The 20,828-nt window shown below is 37.9% G+C and overlaps 1 protein-coding gene across 1 annotated transcript in view; it reads right to left on the bottom strand.

The window, feature by feature from the left end:
- LOC128983050 (transcription factor collier) overlaps positions 1-20,828 on the bottom strand; it is a 104,257-nt gene that overhangs the window by 6,398 nt on the left and 77,031 nt on the right. The window contains exons 7-8 of the mRNA XM_054402182.1: positions 19,257-19,338; positions 7,120-7,237 (exon numbers count right to left, since the gene is read on the bottom strand). Coding sequence (XP_054258157.1) covers positions 7,120-7,237; positions 19,257-19,338 — 200 coding nt within the window. The remainder of the gene's footprint in view (positions 1-7,119; positions 7,238-19,256; positions 19,339-20,828) is intronic.

Genomic DNA, 20,828 nt, shown 5'->3' with positions numbered 1-20,828 from the left:
TACAAATTTAATTTCTGCAGCCTATATCCTGAAACTAGGATCACGTAACGTTGTTAAGGAAAATATCAGATCCCCACGATTTAATGGTCTTAATGACAGGCTACTGCAGTTCTACAAAACATCGTTAACGATACTTGACCCCAACCTCAATATACGGGCTCGTTAACGATACACTGGCAGACAGTGTGTGAGGGCGCTTCTTGGGGGCGGAGATTTATTGCTTTTCTGCGTATAATTTTCGATCATCTGTTTTATAAGTTTAGATATGTCACATTTGAAGACATATCAACATCATAATTAATATTTATATTACAGTATAATATGTAAATCCAATTTCCTTATGGTATATAATAAGAGTTCTTCTAGATGTAGTGCAGCAAATGCATTCCAAACACAACTTAGGAATAATACAAAAATATTGTATACATATCTATATCTAATGAATAGATTTATGTGGGTACGCAGTGGTAATGTAGAAACGATTCACACTATTTCAATGAAGAATCTCCGTAATGTTGCGAATTTGTTTAACAGCTTTACTGTTGCATTTAGTGAGTGACCCATCGTTGTTTGTACAGTTTGCCGAGTCCAATGGTATTATCCACCAAAGCTCGCCGCGTTGTCAGGACCACATAACCACAATAGTTTTAGCTCCAATCGTGCTGTGTTGTGTGTGTGCCACGGTAAACACTGGCAATTACTTTAGGTTTGCATTGTTTTTTTTCACGCATAAGTTGGGAAATTAACAATCAATAACACCATTTCACATATTAGCAAACATTCTTAGATGTTCTGTGAAATGAGGCTTAAATTGTTCATTCCAGTGACAAGCCCAATCAGACATGAGACAATAGTTAATATTCATGCCATCATTAAAATTTCATAATGGAAATGGTGTCAATTAAATGAAACGTTGCTATTTAACAACAACAATGTATTTGTGTACAATTTAGTTCAACAGTTTTTTTTTTAAATTTGTGTAAAGGAGAACTACGTTTCTGTCTGAATAATCGAATTCTATCTAACAATCAAACAGACTATTTGATGTTTCAATGGTTGCATACATTGTGTGACATGTGATTATGTAACACAATAACGTATTAAAATGAGTACACTTGCACACATTATACGGCAGTGAAAACTGTATGGACTACTTTTCGCTACTAGTCAAACAAATATGGTACACATTTTAATACGATATTTTCCTGCAGCACCATATATCACTATGCAAACATTGAAAAGTCTTTAATAGTCCGTTGGGTTGTTAGATAAAATCCCATTATTCTGGCAAATACTGAATTCTCCTTAACAGCACCTACGAAATCTTTTAACTAAATTGATCTTTTTTCGTTTTCTCATTGTTAGAAAACCCCCACCTTATACAGTAATTCATTTGAACACAAACCAAGAGATTTTTGTAACGAATTTTCCTTTAAAAATTAACAAGGAGCACTGTAGCAGCGGACTCCTGGACTTTTTCAGTGTTAAATGTCTAAATTCGATTATTTAAAATCACTGTGTAAAAACTGGACATTAAAAAACTAAGTAGTTAAATATTATTTAAGGAAGGCGACAAAGTGGTAAACATTTACCAACGTGGAGAAATGGAGAACACAAATGTTCGCTGGAGGATGAAGCACGTTCGCAATATGGAAACACAAGTGAATTAAATACAGGCGCTAGTGGCAGATTTTTATTTTACAGGGGACCCATGTGAAGATGCCCCTTCCCCCTCTGGAGCCGAGCCAACTAGGGGCAGAGGCACGCTACAGTCGCCATAGAGATCGATGGAAAGATACTGTGTTTTCTTCTATCCTGCAATATTTCACGTTTCGTTCAACATTTTCCATTACTTGAAAAAAAAAAAAAAACAACACAGTATAAATCTGTGGAATTCCGAAATTGTCAACAATACCGAAATTTATATTTTATACTTTATATTTTATAATCGCAATAATACTTGAGAATTTATTAATATCTTTTTTTGTCTTTTTTCAGTCTTTTTTACTATTTTGAATTCAATTGATTTAACTGGGCTGATTGAAAGAATTAAATAGCCTAGCTAAAAGTGATTGTAGCATATTTAGATGTAGCTCACATTTATATTTTGTTTGACATTAACTAGTTTGAGATTTCATTCGATGATAGGTACGAATATTTTCTCATATGTACACTTTTATTTTGAAAGTTTTGTTAACTTATAGGGCTACTTTTTCAATAAATACATACATGAAATGATAAAAATCATAGTATCCTTAATTTTTGTTTACTTGAAGTTCGATAAAAAAATGAATTTCAGGGTACTATGGTTTTTGTTATTTTACTCATTCAATATACTTTTGATATTTCGTTAAGTCGACGCATGAATCGATATATCATTGTGCATAGGAACGAAACAGAGCGTGATAAGTAGTTCGAATTGAAGATATTAAATTAACTCCGGCAAACTGATTATCGGTAAAAGTGGCAAAGCAATTCTCTCCACAGAAGATTTCACCCGTTTGAAAAGAGAACAAAAGGAATAAGGAATTTAAAACCGACACGTCGGTCTCGTCTGAGGAGCTTGAGAGGGGTGAGGGGGTAAAGAGAGGGGAGATATAAGAAACAACGTCAAGACGCTTTGTGACGTCGACCAGAAAATAATCACTGAGTCAAGACCAACGTCCTTGGACGTCGTACACATATCCTGCACCAGGTAGACCTAGGGTACACTGGCATGCGTCACCTTCACTATACTTAAGACAACTAACTACTTCATAAAGTATCCTACATTTGTAATATGTGGCAGGCATCTTACAAATAATCTCACCAAAAAAGAACAGAAATCTAAAGATACAGGTGTTAGTTCGCTTTACAACAAGAAGGATACTAATTCAATCCTTAGTATGATTGCTTCAAGGCCAAGTTAGAGAGTTTGATGTTCTCTAACAAGGCAATGTAACGTCACATAAGTACCTGGGATTCTACAATTTTCTCGCAAACACGTAAATTATGCCATAGGCGCAAAGATATCAGGACATAGAATACAATTAAATCACTACTAATACAGTACCGGTATTCAACATTAAAATGAAAAAGATAATTTTGTTCAGTGTTAAGTAACATAATGTGCTAGTTATTATGTAACAGACAGAGGTGTAAACTCGTAATACACGAGATCAAATAGCGTATATTATTATTTTGATGTTATGTGTTTATGGTTTATGTGAATTGGTTCATATTATTTACTAAAACTTTATTTTAATTATATCATCAATAAACGGTTATGATAATAATAGTTTGTAAATTATTGTTTCCTACACTTTAAAAACTATACAAACGAATCAGACTAAATTATAAAAATAGCAAAGGATGAATTTATTAGTAAACTTAACTGCGAAAGATGTTTATTTGCGAAGAACGACGAAGACGAAGCAAGCGTAAGATTGAGTTGTCGCGTCATTGAATCCGTCGGAATAAAAGTTTCCAGCGGGAGATGAAGTAGAGATAAGCCTCTTACGCATTAATTGAACCCGTGTTAAACGCACTGTTAAGTCGACCTCAGACATATTTCAACGTAATTACGGCATAAGCCGGAGCTAATTACGTTAAATCTGGCAGACACTTTATTCGCGGAGAACGCAATTAAAGTAAAACAAATCGCGGCACAAAAACTCATCTAAGTCGGGAGACATTTGTTTAACTCAATTACCGAGGTTAAGTTTCGCACCTCGATATTTCTACGGGTCATTGTACACAGACTCGCTTAGTTTCGGTCCAACTATGTCTGTCCAGCCAACTGGCAAATTAGGTGATTATTTATATGTACAAATTGTGCGACTTTAGATCTTAATTTGATGGATTACATGTATTTTTACCGTAAATAATTTTTGTAAAATTCTTTCCCTCGTTGAAATGTTAAAATTTATATGTATCCATACAGTTTAAAATCGTGTAATTGGGGTGTATTTAAAGGTGTATACAGTTTATTAGTCAGATTGTCTAATTGTCGAAAGCAAATCACTTGATAATAAACCGTAAAAAGCTGAGTATAATGATGTAGTCACTATTACGGTAAGGCTGTGCGATCAAAATATGAATTATTTTTTATATTTGTTTACACTGAACCCCGTTTAATGGGTCCTTATAAGAATCTAAACTTACATGAGGAAGGTATTTTTGGATCTTTTTTTGACATTATATTGACTTTCAGTCTAATGACGATGGTGTACGTAATCAGGAAACTTATTTAATCATTGGTTGGTTTCAGCCCATATTTATAAGTGTTTTAATAGCTCAACAGCGTTTTAAGACGCGATACAAATGTTATTACGAATTTAGTTATTAAAATAAGGTTTGTTCCTTAAAATCTTTCTTGTCTGCTGTGTACACACATAGGCAAAAATGGTGGTGGACAAGTTAAGTAGTTAAGTCATAACAACTGTATTTATTTATTTATGTATTTTATGTATTATAGGCTATGTATTTTTATACTATTTTACTGTTATGTATTTTATTTATTTTTTATTCTGAAAAGTTATGATTTATTCAACAGAGCCAATGCAACCATTACAAATGAGAAATTTCATAAAACTAATCTTTTTTAATAGTCTTTAATTCTGGTTAGTAATAAGAACCTCACAGTGTTTTTAAACCCAATTCCTAGTAATATATTTCTCCTATTAGGCCTGATGATGATTGGAGTGTCCAATCGAAATCAATAACCATCTTTTGATCTTTTATATATATTTACAGGCTTGTTCAATACTGTATAAGTGTAAATATATGTTTCAAGTGTTGTTAGACGTTTATTTACTCTCTGTAAAATTAATAACATGTATATTATGCTGATTATGAAGTTACTTAATATTTTAACAAATATTTACGAAAGCATTGTTATTTATAAATAAAATAACAGACGGCTAGTTTACATTTTAAGATCTAATAAAAGGTTGTCAAGATTACAAACAAACAAACATTCGACCTAAAATTTCTATATTCTCAAAAAATAACACGGAGTAAAATAATATATTAAAAAATCAACATTTTAATATAAAGAGAGTTATTTTAAATTTAGTCAAAAATCCAAGGAAGAAGATGGTCTGATGAAGATTAGACTGATTAGCGGTAATCAGTGATAAGGGTAGAACTGAGCCGCTATCAGTGATTGCCAGTCGAGGGTGGGGGGAGGGGGGGATGTAGCGCCAATACTGGCGGTGATGTAAACAGAGATAAAGCTGGTCTCGGTGCTCATGAGGGGGGGAGGGGGGGGGAGGAAAAATACAACCTGAGTGTAACAAGGGAGAAAATGAAAACGGGATTTCGCCCAAGGAAAAGGTCATAAAGGCCGTTTTATCTTGGATTGTCTGTTCCAATAGTTAACTCAATTCATTAATGGTAATGCCCCTCTTCCAAGAGTTCGTTTACTTAATTGTTATACGAGAATAGCTTTTTTGTACCCCTTTGTCTTCGAGGGGGTTTCAGAGAGGTTTTTAAATTATTTAACAATGTTGTACTATTGCAATAAAGTACATATTGTGTATGAAGTATGTTCTTAGCTTAAAACAATTGAAAACGTATATATATAGTAGTAGTAGTTTGTCATGTAGGGGAAATAAAACTGTTACTATATAAAACTGTAGTAAAAATTAGGGTAATTCAAAGAAAACATTGGCCCTGTCATTCCAGAGGAATCTCTATGAGCTCAATAATCTAGATTGACACTGTTTAATCTATTTATTGGGAAAGAGCTGCCTGTAGTTCACGTGGCAAAGAACTTAAGGGTAATCATTAACTATATGTTAAATAAATAAGGTTTCAGTCAGAATAAACGGTGGACAAAAACAGCGTACTTTGTTTAATGTCCCCTTACTACCTAATTAATTTCACCGTAACCCAAGAAGTAGATACACAGTTTTGGCGGGACAAAAAGTTATTATGATCCCAACACTCGTCCAACTCACTATTGGTAATCCAAGAGTACAGTGACTTAGCAACTCTTCAATAGTGCTGGAATACAGTGGTCAGACATGGCAAAGAAGATACACGTAAGGTCGATTCAAGGCACATGACTGCGAGACACGCGACTCTATGTAGGGGTAGTAGTTAGGGGGGAGGGGGGTGACTACAGGGGGGGGGGTAGTGAGATGACTTGCTCCTTCGCTCAACCAAATCGGGAGCCAATTTCACAAAGTTTTGGATCATGGACTGAGATTCGCATACAAACGAGATGCTCTTCTTTATGACCGCTTGGTCATCTCGACAATGTACTCTGACTCTGCAACGATCGCTGCTCAATGACTTGATGGGATGTGTTTGTTGCAGTATGAGAACTAAACTTTACAAGACGAATTGCATAAGAAATTTGTATGCAAATTGGCTTAAAATTTGAATAAATTTATATGACTTTTTTAAATTTCCTAGTTAATATGTTTAGTGTTTTGACCGTGCATGATATATTTCACAAATTAACCAGCGTTATACAACAATGGATTTTAAGTATGAAGCACAAAAAATAATGGATGTACAAAATTAAACTTGTCCACGTAACGGTGAATAACCTAATCTATCATCTATATACCTAATCTATTATTATCTATATACCTAATCAATGTAACCAACACTATTATTACTAGTATTAATGTATTTATTTTAATATTTTCAACTTATTACATTACTGTTGTTATTACTTCATTTAAGAGCAAAAAACCTCTTACCAATAAATAACCAAAGTCTATTAATTCACACAAACAAGTTATTCCATACATCTTCATGTATGATCCTTATACGTTATACCTAATAGGTAACTCTCAATTCCATTTTCTAATTAAAAGACACGTCAAATCGGGTGAACAAAACTACTCTCCTATTTACTGATCAATATAAAATAATTATTCACACAAAGGGGAAATTAGTTTGCCTAAACACTTTATGGATCTAATAAATATTAAAATAATCCTAACTACGACATCATATATGCAGATTTCTCTAACACTTTCACGAATAGTGATGGAATGCAAGTCCATAGTAGAAAGTAATAAACAAATTTAAGGTTTTTGGCAATCCATTGAAAAAAAACTCTTTAAATACATACACTTTTGGATATTTTAGTTAAACAATCACCATAAAAGTAATGCTTACCATCCGAAGGGTCGAGCCTCTTCGCTCTTCTGCCATGTTTGGAGTTGTTGTGGACGAACATATTGTCAGACACGGCAAGGAGAGGTCCCTCCACACTGATCTGCGTGGATATCACCACCTGGCAAAGCAAAAATATGGATCAGCTGATCGGCTTATACCATGGAATCTCTTACGAGAAATAATACATGTTATAAAAGATAGACACAACATGAAGGTCAAGTGTCAACATTACAATACAAATTCGTGGAGAATAAGTTATTGTTTCTGTGGAGAGTCTGTCAAGGAAAATTTAATAGATATATCACAGTTTAAACCCAATTTTATTATATAATTCCGTTGATAGAAAGTCTGTAATGTTTAGTTTTGTTCATAAAAATGCTGCTAGAACATCCGACCATTGTAGCCCTGCTGATTCCAATACGCTTTCCCTTCAAAAATCTGAAAAACATTTCCAAGAATAGATTTAATTCAACAAATTGCTCGGAGGTCTTACATGTCGCAGTAGGATGTGCGTGCAGGATGGAGGGGTGGAGAGGGGTAGTTGATAATAAGAGAGCCGACTACTTAGCGGCCAGTCCACCATCTTGGCGTGTGTATGTGTTTGTGTGGGGGAGAGACGCCCCTCCCACGGGACTGAGACGACCGCCCCTGGGGAATATAACTCCCCCTGTTCCCATGGGAACGGAGACTCGAGCGTTCGATTCCTGAGCCCGACCACACCAAGGATCGAACGCCGATACTGCTAGTCAATTAGACCGCGGTCTCTCTCTCTCTCTCTCTCTCTCGATCCTCCATTCCACCCTCCCAATCTGCTGTCCTATACATGTTACAGTCTTTAAATTTGAATTGGAAAGTAATCACTTTATAAAATACATTGCAGAGAATTACTTATCAAACACGTGTATGTTTTTCATAATAAAAACCAATACCAAATAAGTGTATTGGTTAAGCAATCTACTTATCCTACATATAAAATAATCATTCAATAAATCGTAATTCAAGTCTTGAACTTTATTTGCATGTAAAGTAATTCAACGTTTGGTATTTCAAATCAAAGTACGATACGAAAATTGTCACTGGCATTTTGAAAATTTGTCTTCAGCTTGATACTATGTAAAATCTAAATCAACATTAATATTATACATTCCTCAATGTATTTTGTTGGCGTATAAAAAGTGACTACTGTATTCGTGATTTAGTTCATACGATCAGCGAGGACGAGGAGAAACAGAGAAATGTGAAAGAGAGAGATAGACAGATTACGCTCGACAAGATGGACACGCGTTCATCGTCCAACCCTCACCAAAAACAAATAAAGCTGTATCCATTTGAACGGCGGTCCCCTGAGTGCCCTGTACCCCCCGTCCCCCGCTCCCTCGGTCCCCTCAGCATGAATAATACTCCTCCATCAGCAATTAACAGACCTCCACATCACGTGACCTTCGGCCCTGCTGATGTCCAGGCTGAGGAACCGACCTGTAGTGGGGGAGGGGGGGGGGTTAGGACACTGAATATGTGAGAGAGGTGGTATACTGTATTGGTTAAAAATGGCTTATTTAAAAAATAGGGGCTTGAAGGATAAGGGGTTTTTTTTTGTAATGTATCGTTGAAAGATGTGCGGTTATTAAAAGACAGTGAAGTACCTACCGTTACAATATAAGTAGCATATGTAATGCGAGGTAACCATGGTGATATTACCGAGTAGGTGACCGGTTTCGAACCAGCGAAGTCTAGCCCAAGTCGCTCCTACTGACCTACCTTGTTTGGTAATATAAAGTTGTACAAAATAATGAACCTATCCCCTTAACGTTTTGTGTCGTCCACATTAATATTTTATAAATTAAATCAAGATTGATAAGTTGGATTGCATCACTCCTCTTATAAACTATTTGGTCATAAATAGTATTCATTTTGAATTTATAACTAAAGTATCACTCATTTTCTTTGAACGAGGGCCCACTAAAACTTCATATAACCCTCTGAAAGTATTTAAATAGGCTTATCTACCACTAGTAACGCTACTGCGCCATGGTTTATATCGTTTAGTTAAACCGTCTTTAATCATATCCCAGACCCGGTTTCATTGAGTAATGGAATATTCATTATATACACTCTTTGAATTATATTCTTGAGTTTTTATGATTTTCAGTTAAATTGATTTCACTTGGAATAAAGTTATAGAAAATAACTCTTCTTTATTATTTTTTTTATTTGAGCTTACTTAAAAAATGTCCATGTTTCCTGATTGTACGGTTGTGAAAAGATAGAATTTTTAATTAACGTTTCAGTTCAGGTATAGCTTGAACTATAGTACTAAATCTGATCCTATATGTCATATAGGCTATATGACGAAATTGTAATACAATACAACTTCACTACAGTCGCGGCCGGTGTATTTGTAGTGCTAGTCAGTGAAGTGTCAGTCAGTATGTTTGCTGAGGTACCACAGCGGTGGTAGTGGTATGGGCGGTCCAGTCTAGTGAAGCGTATAGGCGAATCAGTCCCTGGAGACCAGCCGATACTGGTCAAAACAACGAGATGAACGAACAGTGAAACTCTCACTAAATATATACCATCCGTGAAAAAAAACCTTTAATCGTTGAATGGTTGTAATGCTTTGGTCAATATGGAAAACACCAATTTGTACATCATTTTATTCAACCATAAAAAAAATTTCAATTTACCAATTTGTCATTGGTATTGTGATTTGCAAGCTCGAAAATACAACAAAACTAATTCTTTGCCAAAATTTATGGCTCTGATTTTCCACCACCGGCTCACCGTGTACCAGTCAAAAGAGAGGAGTTAGAGAGAACAAAAGATAGAGACAGAGAGATACAGTGGCCACTACGTTTAACAAAACAGCTGCACGACTCTAATTACCCACCACCAGCTCCCAGTATCCCAGTCAGTAGAGAGGAGTTAGAGAGTGTATGCGAAAGAGACAGAGAGAGATGCAGTGGCCACGACGTTTAACAAACAGCAGCACGACTCTAATTACCCACCGCCAGCTCCCAGTATCCCAGTCAGTAGAGAGGAGTTAGAGAGTGTAGGAGAGAGAGACAGAGAGCGATGCAGTGGCCACGACGTTTAACAAACAGCAGCACGACTCTAATTACCCACCGCCAGCTCCCAGTATCCCAGTCAGTAGAGAGGAGTTAGAGAGTGTAGGAGAGAGAGACAGAGAGCGATACAGTGGCCACGACGTTTAACAAACAGCAGCACGACTCTAATTACCCACCGCCATCTCCCAGTATCCCATTCAGTAGAGAGGAGTTAGAGAGTGTAGGAGAGAGAGACAGAGAGAGATGCAGTGGCCACGACGTTTAACAAACAGCAGCACGACTCTAATTACCCACCGCCAGCTCCCAGTATCCCAGTCAGTAGAGAGGAGTTAGAGAGTGTAGGAGAGAGAGACAGAGAGCGATACAGTGGCCACGACGTTTAACAAACAGCAGCACGACTCTAATTACCCACCGCCATCTCCCAGTATCCCTGGCAGTAGAGAGGAGTTAGAGTGTAGGAGAGAGAGACAGAGAGCGATGCAGTGGCCACGACGTTTAACAAACAGCAGCACGACTCTAATTACCCACCGCCAGCTCCCAGTATCCCTGGCAGTAGAGAGGAGTTAGAGAGTGTAGGAGAGAGAGACAGAGAGCGATGCAGTGGCCACGACGTTTAACAAACAGCAGCACGACTCTAATTACCCACCGCCAGCTCCCAGTATCCCAGTCAGTAGAGAGGAGTTAGAGAGTGTATGCGAGAGAGACAGAGAGAGATGCAGTGGCCACGACGTTTAACAAACAGCAGCACGACTCTAATTACCCACCGCCAGCTCCCAGTATCCCAGTCAGTAGAGAGGAGTTAGAGTGTAGGAGAGAGAGACAGAGAGCGATGCAGTGGCCACGACGTTTAACAAACAGCAGCACGACTCTAATTACCTACCGCCAGCTCCCAGTATCCCAGTCAGTAGAGAGGAGTTAGAGAGTGTAGGAGATAGAGACAGAGAGAGATGCAGAGGCCACGACGTTTAACAAACAGCAGCACGACTCTAATTACCCACCGCCAGCTCCCAGTATCCCAGTCAGTAGAGAGGAGTTAGAGAGTGTAGGAGAGAGAGACAGAGCGATGCAGTGGCCACGACGTTTAACAAACAGCAGCACGACTCTAATTACCCACCGCCAGCTCCCAGTATCCCAGTCAGTAGAGAGAGAGTGTAGGAGAGAGAGACAGAGAGCGATGCAGTGGCCACGACGTTTAACAAACAGCAGCACGACTCTCAGCTCCCAGTATCCCATTCAGTAGAGAGGAGTTAGAGAGTGTAGGAGAGAGAGACAGAGAGAGATGCAGTGGCCACGACGTTTAACAAACAGCAGCACGACTCTAATTACGCACCGCCAGCTCCCAGTATCCCTGGCAGTAGAGAGGAGTTAGAGAGTGTAGGAGAGAGAGACAGAGAGCGATGCAGTGGCCACGACGTTTAACAAACAGCAGCACGACTCTAATTACCCACCGCCAGCTCCCAGTATCCCAGTCAGTAGAGAGGAGTTAGAGAGTGTATGCGAGAGAGACAGAGAGAGATGCAGTGGCCACGACGTTTAACAAACAGCAGCACGACTCTAATTACCCACCGCCAGCTCCCAGTATCCCAGTCAGTAGAGAGGAGTTAGAGTGTAGGAGAGAGAGACAGAGAGCGATGCAGTGGCCACGACGTTTAACAAACAGCAGCACGACTCTAATTACCTACCGCCAGCTCCCAGTATCCCAGTCAGTAGAGAGGAGTTAGAGAGTGTAGGAGATAGAGACTGAGAGAGATGCAGTGGCCACGACGTTTAACAAACAGCAGCACGACTCTAATTACCCACCGCCAGCTCCCAGTATCCCAGTCAGTAGAGAGGAGTTAGAGAGTGTAGGAGAGAGAGACAGAGAGCGATACAGTGGCCACGACGTTTAACAAACAGCAGCACGACTCTAATTACCCACCGCCATCTCCCAGTATCCCTGGCAGTAGAGAGGAGTTAGAGTGTAGGAGAGAGAGACAGAGAGCGATGCAGTGGCCACGACGTTTAACAAACAGCAGCACGACTCTAATTACCCACCGCCAGCTCCCAGTATCCCTGGCAGTAGAGAGGAGTTAGAGAGTGTAGGAGAGAGAGACAGAGAGCGATGCAGTGGCCACGACGTTTAACAAACAGCAGCACGACTCTAATTACCCACCGCCAGCTCCCAGTATCCCAGTCAGTAGAGAGGAGTTAGAGAGTGTATGCGAGAGAGACAGAGAGAGATGCAGTGGCCACGACGTTTAACAAACAGCAGCACGACTCTAATTACCCACCGCCAGCTCCCAGTATCCCAGTCAGTAGAGAGGAGTTAGAGTGTAGGAGAGAGAGACAGAGAGCGATGCAGTGGCCACGACGTTTAACAAACAGCAGCACGACTCTAATTACCTACCGCCAGCTCCCAGTATCCCAGTCAGTAGAGAGGAGTTAGAGAGTGTAGGAGATAGAGACAGAGAGAGATGCAGTGGCCACGACGTTTAACAAACAGCAGCACGACTCTAATTACCCACCGCCAGCTCCCAGTATCCCAGTCAGTAGAGAGGAGTTAGAGAGTGTAGGAGAGAGAGACAGAGCGATGCAGTGGCCACGACGTTTAACAAACAGCAGCACGACTCTAATTACCCACCGCCAGCTCCCAGTATCCCAGTCAGTAGAGAGAGAGTGTAGGAGAGAGAGACAGAGAGCGATGCAGTGGCCACGACGTTTAACAAACAGCAGCACGACTCTCAGCTCCCAGTATCCCATTCAGTAGAGAGGAGTTAGAGAGTGTAGGAGAGAGAGACAGAGAGAGATGCAGTGGCCACGACGTTTAACAAACAGCAGCACGACTCTAATTACGCACCGCCAGCTCCCAGTATCCCTGGCAGTAGAGAGGAGTTAGAGAGTGTAGGAGAGAGAGACAGAGAGCGATGCAGTGGCCACGACGTTTAACAAACAGCAGCACGACTCTAATTACCCACCGCCAGCTCCCAGTATCCCAGTCAGTAGAGAGGAGTTAGAGAGTGTATGCGAGAGAGACAGAGAGAGATGCAGTGGCCACGACGTTTAACAAACAGCAGCACGACTCTAATTACCCACCGCCAGCTCCCAGTATCCCAGTCAGTAGAGAGGAGTTAGAGTGTAGGAGAGAGAGACAGAGAGCGATGCAGTGGCCACGACGTTTAACAAACAGCAGCACGACTCTAATTACCTACCGCCAGCTCCCAGTATCCCAGTCAGTAGAGAGGAGTTAGAGAGTGTAGGAGATAGAGACAGAGAGAGATGCAGTGGCCACGACGTTTAACAAACAACAGCACGACTCTAATTACCCACCGCCAGCTCCCAGTATCCCAGTCAGTAGAGAGGAGTTAGAGAGTGTAGGAGAGAGAGACAGAGCGATGCAGTGGCCACGACGTTTAACAAACAGCAGCACGACTCTAATTACCCACCGCCAGCTCCCAGTATCCCAGTCAGTAGAGAGAGAGTGTAGGAGAGAGAGACAGAGAGCGATGCAGTGGCCACGACGTTTAACAAACAGCAGCACGACTCTCAGCTCCCAGTATCCCATTCAGTAGAGAGGAGTTAGAGAGTGTAGGAGAGAGAGACAGAGAGAGATGCAGTGGCCACGACGTTTAACAAACAGCAGCACGACTCTAATTACGCACCGCCAGCTCCCAGTATCCCAGTCAGTAGAGAGGAGTTAGAGAGTGTATGCGAGAGAGAGACAGAGAGAGATGCAGTGGCCACGACGTTTAACAAACAGCAGCACGACTCTAATTACCCACCGCCAGCTCCCAGTATCCCAGTCAGTAGAGAGAGAGTGTAGGAGAGACAATTTGACAATTTGACAATTTCTTTATTTACCCTGGTCTGGTTTGGACCAAAGGTCCACTCTTACACCAGACCAGACTTAGACAATCTGTACATACATCAATTACATGTCAGTTGTGGCTTGGCAACTTAACTACCTTATCACTAAAAGATAAAGAAAAGAAAATTGCTTTTACAAATTGTAAACCTAAAAATAAAAAATATTTACAAAACACAAAACATGTTTGCTTCTAATCTATAGATACATTTAAATTTTTATTTATTTTTTAAATTATTTTTCAATGAGAGATAACAAAATTAGCTTCGTTTTATACATGTTTGGTGAAAATAAAGTAGTGTTTTAATATAGAGAGATAGAGAAAAAAGGCTTAATATCTTAATAAAAGGGTTTTCTTTAACATTCTATTGAATGATGCGCTAGTTGTAGCAGTTTTTAGGCTGTCACTCAGCTTGTTGACTAATCTTATTGTTTGTACATGAAATGACCTATTATAAATTGTTGTTCTATGTATAGGTATTTGTAGCAAATTGTCACTAAATCTAGTATGTCTCAAATGAACTTGTCTCATCAAAACATATTTTTCATATAAATAGTCTGGTCTTTTATCTTCTAAAATTTTATACATCAAGGACAAAACATTGTACTCTACCCTTTCCTTAATCTTAAGCCATCCTAATTCTTTATAATATCTTGTTACATGTTCATCAAGAGATAGATTAAAAATATACCTTAAACATGAATTTTGTGCTCTTTGTAACTTCATTGTCAATGTTTCGTTTACATCACAATATGCCGCTAAAGCATAATCAAACAACGGAAAAATTAGAGTGGATACAAGAAGTTTCTTTATTCGAAAATCAGGTCTAAAACATAATCTTTTTAATCTATATAATATCTGATAGACCTTTTTATGTACATAATCTACTTGTTCGGTCCATGACAATGTTTCAGTGAGTCGTAAACCTAAGTTAACTAACGACTCCTCATATTTTAAATCGACACCATTTAGATTCACAGATATAGTGTTATTAATATCTATGTTATTTAATAATCTTCGAGTACCTATTAGCATTGGTTTACATTTTTCAATATTTAAACTAAGTCCATGATCAATACACCATTTATGTAATGTTAACAAATCTGCATTTACCATCTGTATATTATTATTTAAATCGTTTACATCACAATGAACATACAATTGTAAGTCATCTGCATATAGCATCGATCTGCAAAACATGAATGAATCGCTTATCTTATTGATATATAAGGAAAACAACATGGCAGATAACGTTGAACCCTGAGGCACTCCTATCGGGTTTAATCTCCATTCTGATAAAGTTCCATTCACTGTTTTAACTCTTTGAAGTCTATTGCTAAGGTATGATTTAAACCAACCTACCACACTTGAGCTAATGTTGTAAGACCTTAAGATAGACAATAGAAGTGTATGACTAACACAGTCAAATGCACGACTAAAATCTAATAATATCAGGACTGTAATCTTTCTATCGTCCATAGCTTTTCTAATGTCATCAGTTATTTTAATTAAAGCAGTTTGAGTACTGTATGACGACCTATAACCGGATTGGTACTTATAAAACACATTATTGTCGTTTAAATATTTTCTTATTTGTAAATATACTAATTTATCTAATATTTTAGCGAATATACACAATATGTTAATGGATCTATAATTTTTACACTCTTTAGGGGACTTGATTTTTGGTAAAGGTAAAATTAAAGCTCGTTTCCATTGATTTGGGTACACACCATGTATAAGAGAATAGTTAAAAATATAACACAAAACATGTTTTATATCATCGAATATTAACTTAAGGAACTTAAGACTTATACCATCACAACCTATTGCAGTACTAGAAATGTCTGAGACTACCTTTTCAATTGTTTCAACATCAACTTGGCTAAATATAAAATTATCTCGCCCACCTTGGTTCTCGTAATAAGCTAATAAATCATCATTTATACTGTTATCTATGCCGCAAAAATAGTTATTGAGGCTATTAACATCAACTACTGGGTCAACCATACTCTTCGACTCTTTTCCTGCTCCTTGGCTTTTTAAAGTTTTCCACACCTGCTTAATAGGTTTATTTTCTTGTAGAAATTGAGCTATGTAATTATTTCTAGCATCTCTTAACATTCTCTTAACTCTATTCCGTAACACTCTATACTGCTCCCAGTTAAATTCATTTTTATTTTTTACATATCTTCTATACAATAAGTCACGTTCTTTCATTACTGATTTTAAGTCAGTGTTTATCCATGGACATGGGTTTTTTCTTTTTAAAACCTTTCTTTCAGGTACATATTTATCATATACACTAATAATATTATTTTCTAAGATTTCGACTTTCTCATCAAGTGAATCAGTTAAATACAAATTATCCCACTGCAACTCATTACATTGTGCTTTTAACTCTGCAAGGTTAATATTTTTAAAGCTACGTACAACTAAATATTCTTTATCCTTAAATAGCTTTGCTTTCAAATTAAATTCAACATAGATTAAATCGTGATACGATATCCCAGATACAGATAACTGACCATGACATTTAATTCTGTTCAAGTCATTTGTCAAAATCAAATCTAACCAGGAATCACTATCAGGTCTGTGATAAGTAGGATTCAGAGGAAGTATGTGCAAATTCAAACTATTTACTAAAGCAAGGAATTGATTTTTATCGTTTGATACACTATCTATATTAAGATTAAAGTTGAAATCTCCCAAAATTACAATATTATCATATATGGGAATTAAATCAGCTAATATTTCAAAAAACTCTGAGATAAATCCAGCTTTAGGTGGACGATAAACAGCACACAATATTATTTTCCAATAACTATAAGATACCTCTACAATAACAAATTCTGGTTTTTTACAAGAGAGAGACAGAGAGCGATGCAGTGGCCACGACGTTTAACAAACAGCAGCACGACTCTAATTACCTACCGCCAGCTCCCAGTATCCCATTCAGTAGAGAGGAGTTAGAGAGTGTAGGAGAGAGAGACAGAGAGAGATGCAGTGGCCACGACGTTTAACAAACAGCAGCACGACTCTAATTACGCACCGCCAGCTCCCAGTATCCCAGTCAGTAGAGAGGAGTTAGAGAGTGTATGCGAGAGAGAGACAGAGAGAGATGCAGTGGCCACGACGTTTAACAAACAGCAGCACGACTCTAATTACCCACCGCCAGCTCCCAGTATCCCAGTCAGTTTCACACCCTCCGATTTTTCCCCCTTGACGCCTTTAATTTCATTACACTACAAGTTTTGTCTTCTTGCCTGCAAGAGTCTTCTACCAACTGCCACCCCTTTACATTGAGCGACAATTTCTTCGAACCTCCTATCATTAATGTCTTCATAGGGGGCGTCCTTATACCAATTGATAATAAAAACGATAATCACATTATTTACTCACATCACATTGTTAGTACTGGTAGGTGTTACCAGTGTTACTTTGTAAGTCTAGGGATTGTTGTAACTAATTATTAATAAAGTGCTTTTGTTTAAAAAAAATATATCGTCTAATAAATAAAGGTATTCTCCAACCGGGTGAAACATTTTTATTTAATAGTTACAGTATTGGCCAGTGCAGTGTTTTATGCTAAAATGTGTAATTTCGTCCAATTTATCTTTGCAGATGTATATTATCTAATTCATCATTGTACCATAAACCTTGGAAAACTGCTGAGTAATTTGTGGGCACGAGATTAAATGCAAGCCTGTAAAATTTGTAATTTTTGTGTTATCTCATAGTTTAAACATAATTTAGTGGGCCTATTTGTAAAATATTTACAACAGCAGTCCTTATTAGGACAAATAGTGAGAATGAAATAACAAATGGGCTACTAATCAAAGAATAAAACAACTCAAAAGTAATACACTGTAGTGACACACCGGACTAGCGAGGTGCGCCTGCAGTGCCGAGGTATGCAACTCACGAGCAGTATCTAAATCACATACCCGGCGTGGCACGGCGCTCTACACCGCGCCGCCTCTCAACTATCCCCTTAAACAATGTAGAAGCGTTGACAGTCAATGATAGAAATCATAAACAAATAGAAATAATAATCATTAAAGAATAACAACGTACGCATTGTATTATCGAACAATGTAGTCGAAGTATATTAAGTTATTATGCATATAGGGAACCCTGTATTAGTTTGTATGTTTCCATCCTGAAGTAGACGCGTACCACATTAATTAGATTTTGAAGAAGAAGCTGCTATTATGTTAAACGACAACTTGTTCAGATATAGGAAACATGGTCCTAAAAATGTTTCCAATTTTTGAACAAGTTGTCGTTTAGGAAATAATGATCCAAGACCAAAAACACAAAAAAAAAAGGATCCGGTTGCTTATACTCTAACTTGGTGACTCTGGAACTTCGATTGACTCTAAGTAAGCTGATTAGTCTAAATTAATGTTTTGATGTTTTTATGTAGGCTATACGTTGAATTAATACTGTAGAAATTTTGAAGAGAATGATGTTTTGTGTTTTTAAAGACTTGATGATGGATCAAACAAACCCAAAATGTATATACAGTCAATATATTCAAAAACTATTGCAGGATTTAAGGTAAGTAACTTTAATTACTTTTATCTACGACCGTTTTTAAACTATCCGTTTCAGTTTAGTTTTTAGAATTAAATATGAAATTAACAGCATTGTTTACTTGCTTAAAATCATGAGTAACGGGCCAATGTAGTTCAAGGATTGAGAGAAAAGAAGTAAAATTGCAATGCATCGAACTACAACTAATCAGTGGTTAAGACCAATTTAATTGTTAATGAGTGTGTGCAATTAGTGTTTGGTACAATGAGTCATTGAATCACTGCCAGTAACCTCTCTTAGAAATAATGAGTAGTGGTTGTTAGTACTGTAATTAAAAACTGTCGTACGTAAAGTAGTGTACATAACTCTCGTAAATAGTCTTAACGACACTCGTAGAAGTTTTTAAGGCACTCGCCAAGGCTCATACCTTACATTACTACTCATGTAGTTAACTCTATCTTTACGAAATCGTTGCGTAAACTACTATACAGCATTTACAACACAGCATTGTGCTGTAGCGAGGTGCGCCTGCAGAGTTGAGGTATGCAACACACGAGCTGTCTCTATATCACATACCCAGCGTGGTGGGCGCTCCCAATGCGTGGTCCTGTATGTACGTACTGTAGTGCTACAGCTACATCTCAGCTAACAATATAAGGTAATAAGGTAATGCATTAATGATATAGCCTACCTGAAACCTTCTCATATCCCTTGGATTGCCAGCGTTCTTCAAACAGTTTTGATTGCATTTCAGGAAAAACTTGAGGAAAAACCTGGAACAAAGATTAAGAAGTCACTCATCATTATAATTTAAAATAATACTAACACTACATATTTAATTCTATAATAATTAAATTTGAGCTATGCATTTTTAACTTATAACATAGAAAGGTTTTTCTCACAATTGCAACAAATACGTTTTATGAGCTATACCAAGATATATTGTTTCAATGTGTACGTACCGAAAACCCAATATATACATTATATTTAAACACTGCGAGCTTAACATTTTTTTTGAATATTGTAATGGCTTTTACTTTTGGTAAAAATAGTCATTAAATAAAAACACTTTTTACCAATAGAGTACAACAGTAAAATATATAATTAGCAGCCCAGCTGAATTTAAAAGCCAAACCATTATTTACCATTATTTATAACCGTTATGTTATGCAGTGTGCATCAGCTGATGTAAGCATTGTGTCAGATGAAGGTGAATAGTTCGTAGCAATGTCCGCCAACAACACGCAGTGACGTTACCCACTTTATTTACATTGCAAGTCAAGAGTGATGCGTCCACTTCACCTGTGTCGACCGACCGAATAAAAAAATCATCAGCCAGAAAAAGCAGTGACTAAAATGACAACGGGAAAACAAATACGTATGACGCTACTTCCTTTCGACACGAGGTGAAAAAGCGAATGCGCATTTCTGTTTGTTCTGTTTGTTTTTTCGACGTGTTTATAATTGGAAAGTGTGACGATAAAAAATACCGAGTCGGGGTGGCTCGGTGAGGGGAAAGTTTCAAATTAATCTAGAATACGCGTGATGAAAAGCGCCATACAAATCAAATTGTTGATGGGCATGTCGCCATGATTGGGCTGTGTCAATGATTGCTCCGGCAGCCATTCGTCACTTCTCGCGCTCGTTTTGATTGTTACGTTACAGCTCACCTGACTGAGCGACAACCCCTTTATATCTCCATTCTGTAGGATGATTGATTCAGTGTAAAATCTACAAGCAGTTAATATGTTTGCATTACCAATGTTAAGACTAATAACGACTAATAATTTTGTTATCTTACATTAAGGTGCGTTCAGTTAAGTGACATTTATATTGTTGATAACACGTAAGAATTACGATTTCAAATTTTAAACTTAAGTACATGGATTGCCAGGATTTAAATTTATTCCAAATACACGACAGTGACTTTTTAACTACACACAGTACGGTACGAGATGCAAGGTCAGTCACAGCCACAACACGTGGCCCGGGGGACGACTACTGCTGGCTCGTGGTTTATTTACACTCATGGTAGACGTAATTGTTGTATTACCTGCGAGGTACCAATCACCACGTCTACTGAAGTGTCTCCCCTCTCAACCGTTCGCTCGGATTACTTAACTTTTACAGTTCGGTCGGATCTATTACAGTTTAAAAGCAACGTAATCAATTCTGCGTCGGTGGAAAAAAACTTAGTTCAGCTTATAACCTTAGCTTTTAACAGCTACACCATTACTCGTAGTTATATGTTGATAAACAAATT

Source organism: Macrosteles quadrilineatus, unplaced genomic scaffold (genome assembly GCF_028750875.1).
Source record: "Macrosteles quadrilineatus isolate MER2022 unplaced genomic scaffold, UCM_ALF_1.0 Scaffold_1__1_contigs__length_201487025, whole genome shotgun sequence".
Lineage (NCBI taxonomy): Eukaryota > Metazoa > Arthropoda > Insecta > Hemiptera > Cicadellidae > Macrosteles > Macrosteles quadrilineatus.
The sequence above is the reverse complement of the archived record's forward strand: the minus strand, read 5'-3'. Positions and strand labels throughout refer to the sequence as shown.